The sequence below is a fragment of the Vespula vulgaris genome, chromosome 12, assembly GCF_905475345.1.
Source record: "Vespula vulgaris chromosome 12, iyVesVulg1.1, whole genome shotgun sequence".
In the NCBI taxonomy this organism is placed as follows: Eukaryota; Metazoa; Arthropoda; class Insecta; order Hymenoptera; family Vespidae; genus Vespula; species Vespula vulgaris.
The window spans coordinates 4,902,501-4,916,256 of NC_066597.1; the positions used below are offsets into that span (position 1 = coordinate 4,902,501).

At 37.9% G+C, this 13,756-nt stretch overlaps 1 protein-coding gene across 2 annotated transcripts in view; it reads right to left on the reverse strand.

Moving 5' to 3' along the window:
• Positions 1-13,756, reverse strand: part of LOC127067892 (DNA-directed RNA polymerases I, II, and III subunit RPABC3) — a 66,961-nt gene that overhangs the window by 30,032 nt on the left and 23,173 nt on the right. For both annotated transcript variants that reach the window (XM_051003290.1, XM_051003291.1), the window contains exons 2-3: positions 12,453-12,536; positions 5,386-5,566 (exon numbers count right to left, since the gene is read on the reverse strand). In XM_051003290.1, the coding sequence (XP_050859247.1) occupies positions 5,386-5,566; positions 12,453-12,536 (265 nt within the window). The remainder of the gene's footprint in view (positions 1-5,385; positions 5,567-12,452; positions 12,537-13,756) is intronic.

The following is a 13,756-nucleotide window of genomic DNA, read 5'->3' on the forward strand; positions in this document are numbered from 1 at the left end:
TGTGACTCTTCGATAAATTAATTTAATTAATAATTAAATTACAAAGAGAAATATATGATATACTCTATTTTCGTCTTTTTCAATAGAAACAATTCTCCGTTTTGATTTTTCGTAATCTTTTTCTTATCGCGATTTATTCTTTCAAATAAAAAACGCGAAGGAAAGTTAATTGAAAGATTGATTTCAAATAAAAATGTTAGAGAGATAGACGTCGATCAGAGAGAAAGATATGACTTTCACGAGCTACACGACGAACACACATACATATACACATATACACGCGCAAACATGCTACACGCATACACACATATATGCACGCACGCGTATATATTGGACAAAGCTTTCACGAAATCGATTCGCGTTGGTTGGAATAATTAACGGAGAATCGAAAGACCGGGACACAGTAAAGGACGTAGGGAACATATAACACGCACACGACAAGCAACATACAGAATAGTATAGTACACACATAGAAGGCCTATCGAGGTTGCATTACGCGTTTGTTGGCAACATCATGCGTGTGCCTGCGCGTTGCCGGGGTTGCCAGCGGATTAGCTATATCCATTCCGGGGTCTCGGACGACCCCGATCAATAATTCATTTCCCAGATGTCACGCCCCCGTTTGGCCTCGCGTACATATACCAATATATATATATATATATATATATATATATATATATATACGTATACCAATATGCATATATATTTATATATATAGATGGATAGATGTACGCGTACATGTATACGCCTACGTACAAATTGAAACGACATTACTATACACGCACAGATATGCGCATATATACGTATACACACACATATACTAATCAAAAAAGAAAAATATGTATATAGAAAGATAACAAAGCTTACTATACTTCCATTCTTTCTAATACTCATGAAACTTATGGAATTGTCTTCTTTATTCGTAATCGATTATCCACCAGATCGGTCTCGAGATATTCAAAGATGATAAAAGCAAATCCTACGAGAAAACGAAGCTGTACACTAACTCGTTTCCATCTTTTTGAAAATCATGTCGAAACGACGAACGATACATCTTTCTTAATTAAATATGTCGACTAAAGCGGTCTTCCTCTCTTCTACCCTCCAGAATATTTATTGTAAAATGTCTCAAAGCAAGATTATAATACACGACGACGACTCGAGAAGTAAGAAGAATCAAATACGATCTCGTCATGTGGAACTTTGTAAAATGATTCACGAGCATTCGATGAGATGATGAAATTTAACGTGCGACGAACGAAGAAAGAGAGAGAAAGAGTTGAGAGAAAACTGTAAATGATTAAAAGATCATTTGGTTATACTCGCCCTCTTTCTATCGGAATGAAAATAGAAAATTGTTGCCAGGGAAGAACGAGAAGAAAAGGATGATGACGACGATGACGATGATAATCATAATCATGATAATAATGATGATAATGATGATCATGATGCATCGTAGAATAAATTGGAACAGCCAAGATCTAACGAAAATAAGTAAGGTAAGATCTTTAAGAAGTAAGCGTGGGTTGGTCCAAAATAAACTAACGGTGGTCTAGGATAATCCCTTCTAAATCTGTACTCGTTCTCTTATGCGATCAAAATTTTCATGATGGATTTTTGATGAAGAGAGAGAGAGAGAGAGAGAGAGAAAGATCGAAGAGATACGCGAACGAACATCGACGTAATCATTGTCATGGTCGAACGAATGTCCTACGAACGAAAGGAAGTTCCTTTACGTGTTGTATATGTCCACCTTTTTTTACGATCCTTTTTTTCATTCTGGTTACAACACTTCGACCGGTTTTCTCTCTTCCGCCCTCCTTCTTCGTTCTCCTAGAGACTACTCCTTTTATATCAAACAGAAATAAAGAGAAAGAAAAAAAGAAAGAGAGAGAGAGAGAGAGAGAGAGAGAGAGAGGAGTAGCAACGATAACCACAAAAGCTAAGCTTCGCGAGTTCTTCGAGAGAGACCAGAGAAGTTCTGCATCCGAGGGATTGAAAGAGAGACAACCGGGTTGTAGTGGTCAGCTGGTAAACCAATGAGAGTTGCCAACGCCCCCAGAAAACTGAGATACCACCAGCTGTGTTCACTCGCTTCATTATCTACCGAGTGAACGCAGAGTGGCTCCCTGTTCTCCGAGAGCAGCTTTCGCCGCCTCCTTCCTTTTGCCATCCGCGCTATTTTACCGACCGTGTTTCGTCGTTTCAATTCATCATCATCATCATCATCATCATCATCATCATCAAAATCATCATCGTCATCGAAATCATCATCATCATCATCATCGTCATCATCGTCATCATCATCATCATTACCACCGTGATTCTCCTTATATCTTTTCTCTCACTCTTTTTTCTCTCTTCTCTTGCTTTTTTTTCATTTTATTTATTTCTTTTAATTTGTTTGTTTGTTTGTTTATTTTTGTTTTATTTGTTTGTCTCTGTTTTTTTTTCGTTTTGTTTTTGATTTTTTTTTTCTCGTTTCGTCGGTTCTATTTTTACTTTTCCTTCTCTTCTCTTCTCCTTTTCGTCTTCCTCTTCTTCTTTTTCTTCTTCTTTTTCTTCTTCTTCCTCGTCTCTTACTCTTTTGTCTCTCTCCTCGTCGGATATTTTATCTTTTCTTTTTTTTTCTTTTTTTTTTTTTTAAGTTATAGCGAAGAATGATAGAGATAGAGCGATAACGAAGTATTTCTCCTCTCCTCGGAGCTCTGCTGAGCGTGCGAAAATTCGATACTCCAATTGTCTGATTCGTTACCGGCCGAGTATGTGTGGGGGAAAATTTGTCATCCATTATTTCCCCAACTACTGAATAAATCTTGGTTAGATCAAATATTACAATTTATCTCTCCTGGAATTTTACCGATAATTGTAATATGGTTGTCGACGATCTTTAATAAATTGAAAAAAAAAAGAAAGAAAGAAAGAAAGAAAGAAAAATCCGATATAGATTGAAAATATAATTTCTTCCTCAATTCCTCTTTCGTACTTTTGAATCGATAGGATTAATTACTATTTCTTTTTTACCTTCCCTTTTACTTTTTTTTTGACACGGATATTGGATTTGCGCGATGAACTAATGAAAGAGAGAGGATACGATGATAGTCGAGACGAATCGAAAACGATCGATGCAATATTTCTTTTTTTTTTCTTCTCAATTCCTAATACAGATTCTGTGTTAAAAACGTACGTTTAAAAATCTATGTCAATAAAAATTCAATGAGAAAATTGTAAATTGATCTTTGAACGTTACTTATGTAGAAAGTTTTCAAGACGATTATAAATTTTCAATCCAACGTATGATATTGAGATATTTCATAGGAAGTATCTCGAAGGAATGTTAGAAAAATCTATTGTTGTGTTTTCTTTTTGTTTTCCATTTTTTATTTCTTTTCTTTTTTTTTTTTGGAACGATTAAAAATTCTTGCGATATCTACGAGAGAGTATAAAGATATTTTCCGTTTGATTAAAAAATGTCTACTGCAACCTAGTTGTATGCGCTTTGCTCGGTCTTATCTTATCGAGTGTCTATATGCACCACGTTGCATTCTATCTTTGACAATAATATCATGAATACACACAGACATAGTCGAACGCTCGAATTCCACTTCAATAACCTGCATCATTCTCTTACAACGGTACGACATTCGCCATCTGCGACATCTCAGTCGTATTTCAAGGTCGACGATAAGTCGCTCTTGAATTAACTTTATCTCAAAAACTTTTGTTACCGTAACGTTTTTCTATTTCTTTTTTTCTTTTTTCTTTTTTCTTTTTTTTTTTTAAGAAATGAAAAACATTGTATGTGTGTGTGTGTGTGTATGTGTATACACACGCAGCACGTGCACAGGATATATTTTTACACACAGGATATCTCAGAATATATAGAAAATATTTTAAGGGTGACTTCATCAAATAAAATATACAATAAAAAAAAAGTTCATATAAACGTATGCTCTATGTGACTTTGTTTCTTCGTTGAATCTTTTGGAAATTATTTTTTTTTATTGTTAAATCAACTAAAGATAGAATATATCTCATTTATTCTAGGACACTCTGTATATATATATGTGTGTGTGTGTATGTGTATGTTTAGAAAACTTAATTTTGAAACACATAAAAACTCGATGAAGCTACCATTAATTTTTTTTACGTAACACGGAACAAAGAAACGTCTACTCGTTCGGCTTTTATGGCTCATACCGTTTAAGTAATGTCAAGGTCTACGAACGAAATTAACGTCCTCGCGATAAATAGTGACGATACGTAATTCGAATACTATCGAGATTCGTGAGATATCGAAACTATAGAGATTTGTAAAAAAAAAGTTCAATTTATACGAGGTAAAATAAAATTACTTTTTTCTTTTTTTTTTTAATCCACTATCATATACAATGATTTATCGTATCTATTCCATTCGTTTCTTTGTATTTACGTGACTCATTAGGAGATAACTACTAAAAATATTTTACTTCGCACACGTCTATCATTTTTCGTTTAAATCGAGTAAAACTATAAATATAGATATATATATATATATAGTACTTTTAGAAAATTATATTCGATTTGTTTGTATAAAAATATATATATATATATATTATCTCGTTGATTGCAAAAGCGCGTTGACATTTTATCATTATTGTTTATCGACAATTGATTTTATCTCCCCAATTATTTTTTCCTTTTTCGTCTCCTTCTATCCTTTTTCATTTCTTTTTGTATTTTTCTTTTGGTATATATATTTTGTTTTTACTTGTACGTTTTTTTTTTTTTTATTTATACGTAAAGAAAAAAGACTGGCGTCCTATATTCTTTCATTCCTTTCGTATAAAGTAATACGCTTTTATTTAGCGATGGTTGAGATGGTACAAGATTGGAGAGAGCACTGGAAGCGGGCCAATCAGAGATCACAGAGCGGAAGCGCGCGTTTACGCGCTTCGTCGCCGCCACCACGTATAATAATATGTATATGTATTCTCTCTACGTATATATATGTACGTACCTATACCGGTTTTACGCAGCGATGAGGAATAATATCAATGAAACATTTAGATCGGGTTTAAAGTATACATAAAACACAATATATCATACAATTTGTCCGTCGACTAATTGACCATTCTCAATTAAACGAATTAACTTTATGCGTATCAAAAGAAAAGAAGTAAATTAATTAATACGAATTTTATCAAAGTAGATCTGTTCTCGAACGTTCTTTATAAATTCGATTGAAGTATTATTCGATTACGAACTGTAATGGAAAAAAAAAAAAAATAATAATAAAAGAAAAATAAAATAAAGATCTATACAAGATCCTTTTAAGATATTGTTTAATTTCTATTCACGTAGAACAAATTAATTAATGAAGCAATAAATCTTTCAAAGACTTACAATCTACTGCTAGGCTCGTTGCTTGCCTCGTCACCCTCGATCCGATAAACCTTTCCCGACATCACGTACTCAAAACTGTCTGCTCTTGAACCACCTTCTTGATCGGTTGCATTCCATTCGCCTCCGTCGGGATAACCATCCTCTCGAAGAGTCGTTGCTAATACTAAACGAAATTTATCACCTGAAATGAAGAAAGAATCGACGTTACAAAGAAAAGAAGAGAGAGAGAGAGAGAGAGAGAGAGAGACAAAAAATAAAAGAAAAATGAAAAAAGAAAAAAAAAAGATAAACTGTGCGATGAGAATTCGAAGGAAAAAGAGATATCGATTATTTACATTCCATTATCTTAATAACGATCAAATATTTCAGAATATGTCAAGACTATTTTTGTATCGATGTACTATCATCGATTTCGATCTATAACGGAATTGAAAAGAAACGAGAACCTGTAATTTCGTTTATTTCGTCGAATTATTTCTATCGATTCCTTTTTACGGTGCTATCTTGGATCATTATCGATCATTTCATGGAGGAAATTAATTAAGAAAATAGGGGATGGTTCGAAAAGAAAGTTAAAGAGATCAAATATTTAAACAATACGTGGACACGTACATGCAAATGTACGTATTTCGAATAGAATCGTACTTGATACATTTTTTATTCATTTAAGATCGTCAGTTCCATTGATTCGATAAATCTATAATAGAGTAGAGTTACGAAGCTTGTGTAAAAGTCAAATGCGCATTAGTCGAGTAATTCGAAAATGTTGAATACTGACGGTGACGATGACGATGATGGCAACCACAAACGAACGGTCTCGCGATATTGGCGATTACATAAGCGATCAGTAAATTACTCCCGCAAAGCAAAGTCGAACCGAGTCGAGTCGAGTCGAACTCTGACGAAAACGCCCGAAAACGACCGAAACCGAACTCCGATATGAGACGTATGCGTGATTAGTCACGCGTTCTATGTAACTACGTCAAATGAAAAAGATTTAGGAAATGAACTGTCAAAATGTGACAGTTCAGCTTTTGTTCTTTTTCGACATTTCATGTTTCGATATTCGAAATATAAAAACAATGATGTTAATGATGACGATGACGATGACGATGATGATCTTAGAAAAACAAGTAATTGTAATGTGTATGTTTGTGTTATGTGTAGAATAAATTAATCGACACGTTTCATAAATTTCGACGTTGAACAATTATTAATTAATTATTATTTCATAATCGATCGTTTAAACCTACGAACAAAATGTTTCTAAACGTACGAGTAAAATTAATGCTTTGAGAAATAAGTCCCACGGAACAATAAGCCATTATGATCTAAACTGCACGCTCGGATGGTTAAAATATGCGAAACGCGAAGTTCTTCGCTCGAGAGGAGGCAACATATATGCGGAGAATCCTTAACGCGAAAGATACGGCCTGGAGGGGAGTTACGAGCGAAAAGGACGAGAGAAATCGGGTGAAGGACGAGAAGGGAAGGGAGAGAGAGGTAGGGAGAGGTAGAAAGAGAGAGAGAGAGACAAAGAGAAAGAGAAAGAGAGAGAGAGAGAGAGAGAAAGAGGGAGAGATTGGCGATGGATCTGAAAGGGAAAAGGGATTCGAATTGTAAAAGGAGGTTAGGGTGTACGCTTGCTGTTGAGAGAGGAAATAAAGAGAGAAAGAGAGAGAGAGAGAATCGCACGGTTGCTTCGTAAATGAAAAAGATACAAACAATATCTTTTTCAATGAATCTTCTTATCTTATCGTAGAAAAAGGAAACGCATGTTCGTTGTTACGATCGTTAGAGATTCTACACGTAAGAGAAGTTAGACTGCGAGTACAAGGTCAGGGTTAATTCCGTGAACATATATTCATGAAAATGCTATAGTATCGCGCCGATCGATACCGCCGAACACGAGTACGAGTAGGAGGAGGAAGAGGAGGAGGAGAGGGAGGAGGAGTTGGAGGAGGTGGATGAGGAGGAAGAGGAGAAGGAGAAAGAGGGAGAGGGATTTAGGAGGGGAACGGAAGACGTAGAGACAGAGAGAAGGGAGGGAGAAGAGAGAAGACATCGATGTCGGAAAATCTGCGTAACCAATTGATCCTAACAGAAATTATACTTAACTATAGATACATAGAGAGAGAGAGAGAGAGAGAGAGAGAGAGAGAATGGTGGATTCGCGACCTTGCGTGCGTCTCATGATTTCGTGAGAACGATCTTGGTAATTTCGAAAGTAAAACGAAGGAACGATCGAACCGATCCTACCTATTCCCCTTCCCTATACACACATACACACAATTTCTCCACCATGTTCGCAAGCAAGCTCTTCTTTTCCGATAGTCGTATAATCGTATGTTCATTCAAAACGTCGAAAGAAATGATCGCTTTATTTATCGTCGAATAAATAGAAGTACTTTCGTTTGTATCATAAAATATTAGAGAGAGAAAGAGAGAGAGAGAGAGAAAGAGAGAGAGAGAGAGAGAGAAAGAGACACATAGATACATAGATACAAAGATAAATAGATAGGTAGATGAATAGATAGATAGAGAGATAAAGAATAAGAGACGATACCGTAGCACAAAATCCAAAGCAGAATCGTGTTGACTGGCGTTGATAGGAATAATACGAAGAGACGAAGATGATGACGATGCTATAGAGAAAAGACTACGACTACGACTGCGACTATAAGTGCGACTATAAGTACGACTACGACTATGACGACGACGACGACGCACAAACGATGACCGCCGCGCTCTTCTCCGGGCTACCCAAAAACCGCCATCTTGCTTCTTGACGTCAAAGTGCGCCACGGCTCGGTGCAGCGGAAGGGGAGAGAGGTATCGCTACGCTACGCTGACGATCCCCGACAAATTCGCATGATCGTTGATCATCGATCGCGAAGAAGAGACGCAGCGCATTCGTTGCATGTCATCGAATAATGCAGTGTCCCGGAATTCTCCGAATATGGCAATAAGCAACACAACGAATATATATATATATACACATACATACATAGATACGTATATCATTCTTCTTCGATAATTTCCTCTTCCTTCATCCGGATAATAACGGAACGAACGAATCCAAATACGATAGCAGTAAAGTAGCAATTGTACTGGTAGTGTTAGTAGAAAACTGTACGCACACCTGTCGCGACCTTGCTGCTTCACGACGAGACTCGAAACGACGATTAACGGACGAGGCTGGTTTCGATCCTCGCGAGGCAGTACACAGCTTCTCTCTCTCTCTCTCTCTCTTGTTCACCCTTTGCTCTCCCTCTCTCTCTCCTCCCTTTCTGCCTCCCTCGTCGACGCCCACGCGGCGTCATTTCTCCTCATCCTTGTTGTCGTCGTCGTCGTCGTCGTCGTCGTTGCGAGAAGGAGAACACGCTCGAAATTTCCGCCACTGACGTCACACGAATCAAACAAGATGTCCGCCGCGGGTACTTCGTCGCCGATAATCACCATTTTCGCGGGAGAGAGAGAGAGAAAGACAGAGATTGAACAAGAAAGAGAGAGAACGAACGAGAAAGAGAGAGATCGAGCGAGAATGAGAAATAGAGATAAATGTAAAGGTAGAAAGTAAAAGAGTGAAAGAGAGAGAAAGTGTGAGAGAAAGAGAAAAGGGGAAAAAAGAAGAAAGAAGAAGAAATAGGAAGAGAAAGAAGAAAATACGTATCGCAAGAAAGAGCGGAAGAATCCACACACGAGCGTAGTCGACTTCTTCCGTAGCACGGAGCAAGTAGCGGAGAGCGCGGCGCGCGCGACCGACACGGCTCCGAGTCTAAGCCGCTTTGACCTTGGCATTGAACTTGAGGGAGCTACCAGGTGAGGCGGGAGCGCTGCTTGCGCCGCCGCCGCCGCCGTCGCCGTCGCGGCTAACGTTGGAGTGGGGAGAGCCACGATTCGCCGGGGCGAGCCAAGTCCGACTGGTGGGGGTAACTCGGAGACGCTCGCGAACGCTCGCCAGGGAACGGAGGGGGAGGGATTGCGTCATCTCGCGCAAGCCTCGACGCCGCGCGTCAATACAGCGGCCTGCTGCCTGGCCCCACGCGCTATAACCTTGCCACCCCTCTTGTAAGCGTGCTCGCGCGCGCTATCCCCACCATTTCTCTCTCTTTCTCTCTATCTTCGTCTTCCAGCATTTCTTTCTCCCTCTGTTATTTCGATCGCCTTTCTATCTCCTTTTCTTTTCCTTTTTCTTCTTCACATTTCAGAATACATTGTCTTTATCGTAAATCTTTTCTCTTCTTATCATACGTTTTCTTCTCCCCTTTATTCTTCATTCGTAAACTCTTTTGTACTTATCGATCATATTCCTCGTTCACACATTTTAATATAAAAGATGATAACGAATATATATGCTTTGATCGTTTTCCTAGTATTCATTGTACGATAACGAGAGTATAGATCGATCGATGTTGTACTGGACGAAACTCGAGGGAAGGTATCTTCTGGTTACTGCTGCTGCGCTTCTCTCTGTTGCTAATACCCTCTCTCTCTCTCTCTCTCTCTCTCTCTTTCTCTCGATAGTAGTGGGGAATGAAACGAGGGGAAGCCATGAACGCATGAGAGAAAGAAAAAGAGAGGTAGAGAAGGGTGTACATTCGTGTGAGTGCTCACAGAAGGGGAATATGAATCTGTAAACATGCGGGAGGATCGACGGTGATACTGGCCAACCCCACCCTTCCGTGTCCTTCGTTACTTGTGGGTGTGACGCGCTCGCGCGCACTATTCCCACCTCTCACCAACGAATACGGGATAGATCCAGGATCGCGTCCATGGAGCCGTGGTCTCGAAACCGACCCTGTGCCGACCGTTTCGATAGGCGGGAAGGACGGACTCTGTGCTGCTGCTGCTGCTGCTGCTGCTGCTGCTGCTGTTGCTGCGGCTGCAGCGTAACGTGGCCTTGGGCGCACTTGCGAGTCCGAGTGGATTATGCGAATTGTATTCTTTTTCTCTTTCTCTCATTCTTTCTCTCTATTTCTTTATACGATTTTTCTCTCTTTATTATTCGTTGCACATCCGTAACTTGCTCGAGGCCTCGTAGCGTGGTTTTAGCAACGCTAACTTTTCCGAAATTTTCTTTATCGGTAAAAGAAACGGAAATCATAGTTTCACGTTTTCCAACTTCAATGGGTGGTTTATATGAAAAAAAGTATACAGTTGTGCCTGATTTTCAAGAGAAATGATCATCGAATGGACAAGGATTTATTTCTCTTTGTTTTTTTCCTTTCTTTCTTGTTTCCTCTCTTTCCTCAAGTAAGACCGATAGAACTTGTTGGTAAAACTTAATATGCATCAAAGGCGAGATCAGAATTTATGCGAGACACGAATAGTGAGATTAATAGATAATTTTTATTTTTAATGGAACGCTATTTCATGTAGCCATCTAACCATTAAGAAATATTTATTAGCGATGGTACTTTTAAAAACGAAATTACTTTTCTTTCCTCCGTACATAAAGTATCTACCGAGTTTCATCCATAACCAATTGAATTTTAATGGAGTGAAAAATAAAGGAAAAAAAAAGAGAGAGAGAGAGAGAGAGAGGAAAAAGACAGAAAAAAGAAAATAAAAAGGAAAAAGAAAGAGAAAAGCATAATCCGCTTTACAAAATATATGGAAAAAGAAAGAAAGAGAATAGTTGATGCACGCCGAAGTAACGATTCCGGTCGAAGGCCGAGATGAAAGCAAGCAGAGTAGCATACACTTCGAGATGCAGTGCAGCCGGTAGCTGTTCTTGGCATACGTTCCTTTTGGCATTCATCGTTGAAGCGGACATGACGCTCTCGCGAAATCTCATTCGACAGGGAAAATAGAAATTTGTAGCCGAATCGCACGTGCCATCTGAACCGAAAGTAATACAGGAAATAGAGAGAGCTTCGCAATTTCTACGTTCGTAACTCGTAAATCTCGTTCTATTCTTGATTGTTAATCGAACTTAACTTTCTTATTTATAAACATATGTCAAGTAAAACCGATAAAATTCACTTTTCTAGATGGACAAAATCGATCGATATACTTTCCTTCTTTCTTACTCTCCCTCTCTCTTTCTTTCGTGCGCGTGCGCGCTTAATAATAACATCGTAAAGAGGAAAAAGGAACGAGAACAAATTCGAAAACGTTCCTTTTCCGCGTTAGTAAGTTAACAGAAAAGGAAGAGACAAAAAATAGGAAGTGAAGAAGGGAGAAAAAAGGCGTCTCGCCAACCGGAAATTACACGGACGCATTCGCTCGTATGAAATGCAAACGAAGCTACACTGCGACGATTTGTTACATTCCCTCTCTCTCTCTCTCTCTCTCTTTCTCTCTCACTCTCTCTATTTCTTTGTATCTAGCTCTGTTTCTACTATTTCTATTTGAAAAGACTCGTTCACTTTGAATGATCGATATACATACATACATCGACTAACAGTATCGAGTGCCATCGTTTGCTCTCAAAGTCGAAAAAGAATGATCGGCTTTGATACGACACTTTCGAAGTAGTCAAACGTAAAACGTCGTTCTTTGTCACGATATTATCCAAGGTCGACCTTATGAAGAAATTAACGAAGGAACCGGGGTCACGGATAATATAACGAAGACGTTTGAAAGTCTTCCCTCGAACGTGACCTACATTAATACAGGACCAGACTGAGTTGATTTATATATATATATATATATATATATATATATATATATATATATATATATATACACACATGCATACACGTACACACAACGAACGCAACTGGAAAAATTGTACGTAGATACCATTTGTTGTGCATACACCTGCTTCTCTCTTTCTTTCTCTCTCTTTCTCTCTTTGTTCCTCTCTATCGAGTCTATCAAATTTCTTCTCGCGACATAAACAAATTATTCCATACCGTTCTACTTCCAAACAATATTAATTATAATAGATAATTGTATACGTGACATGAAATAAGAAATAAATCATATTAATCACGTAGCGAACTAGTTCACACATACGGATTCTTTATTGCATGAACACAATTACGAATAGTTTTCAAACATTTTACTTTAAATATATTGAGCGAAATGGAAAGAAGATAAAAGCAAAAACAACTTACCTAATTCCATAGGATAGAGCCAGCTATTGATGTCCAAAATAAGATCCATCTTGAAGGATTCTGATTCGCAATGTAGTCGGCTTACTGTGAAAGAGAGAAAAAAACAAAATAAAAAATTATTAAATTACTATTATTATTATCATTATTATCATTATTATTATTACTATTATTAGTGGAATATGAAAGGGGTGCGAAGTGCGCAAAATGAATGCGCAAAAGCGATGGAGATCGTTCGTTTTGTGGGAGTCAAGGAGAATATTATTATTATTTTTTTTTTTTTTTATTACTACGTCGCATGTTCATCGCACGCGAGAGAACTCGAGCTCCGACACGTAGGTATATCTCAAGAATGACTCAACATCGAGGGACGTAGTATAGAAGAAGGAAGCGGGAGAGTAATAGAAAGAGAGAGAGAGAGAGAGAAATCGCGAGGAGTCAGTAAACACAGCCAGTAAACACGTCGTATTCTTAGTATCAAAATACAATATGACGACGAAGACGAAAACGAAGACGAGGATGAAGACGACGACGACGAACGAAAAATAAAAAGAAGAAAAAGGAGAGGAAGAGAATAGTTACGATAAAAAATAATGTACTGAGTGATCCGAGAATAAAGTTATCGTGTGGGAGTAAAGGGTCGACTTCTAGCGAATCAGTTCGTCGCAATTTAACGATGTTTATCCTTCTTTCGATAGATGTATATAACTATATTACTTCGCATCTACGTCGTCGTTTATTCTCTAGTATATTCTTCTTCTTCTAGGAAAGGAAGAAAAAAAAAAAAAGAAAGCAAACACGTTCATCTTCTTTATTCTTGAAAGTTTACCGATCATGGATTATCGGAAAGAAAGAGGAGTCACTCTTCTTTCTTTTTCTATACTCATGTCAGTAGTATGTGCGTGTGCGTGTACGTGTATGTGTGTATGAGAGGGAGGAAGGATAACTATTTGATTGCAAGAACGTTACATGACAAATATTTCGTCCATAAATTCGCGCATACTCATAAATCGATGGATTTCGCGATAATTCCCTCGTAATTCATTAGTTTCATACGTTCTCTCTCTCTCTCTCTCTCTCTCTCTCTCTCTCTCTCTCTCTCTCTCTCTCTCTCTCTCTCTCTCTCTCTCTCTCTCTCTTTCTCTTTCTCTCTTTCTCTCTCTTTTCTACATTGACGTTCTCATGCGATAATGGTTACGATTAATCTTTTAACCTAATACAGCGATTCTAACGAGACGATAAAAGCAATAATTTGTGATACATCGTAATTTTCATAATCGTCAATATATGAAAGGAACAAAATAAAA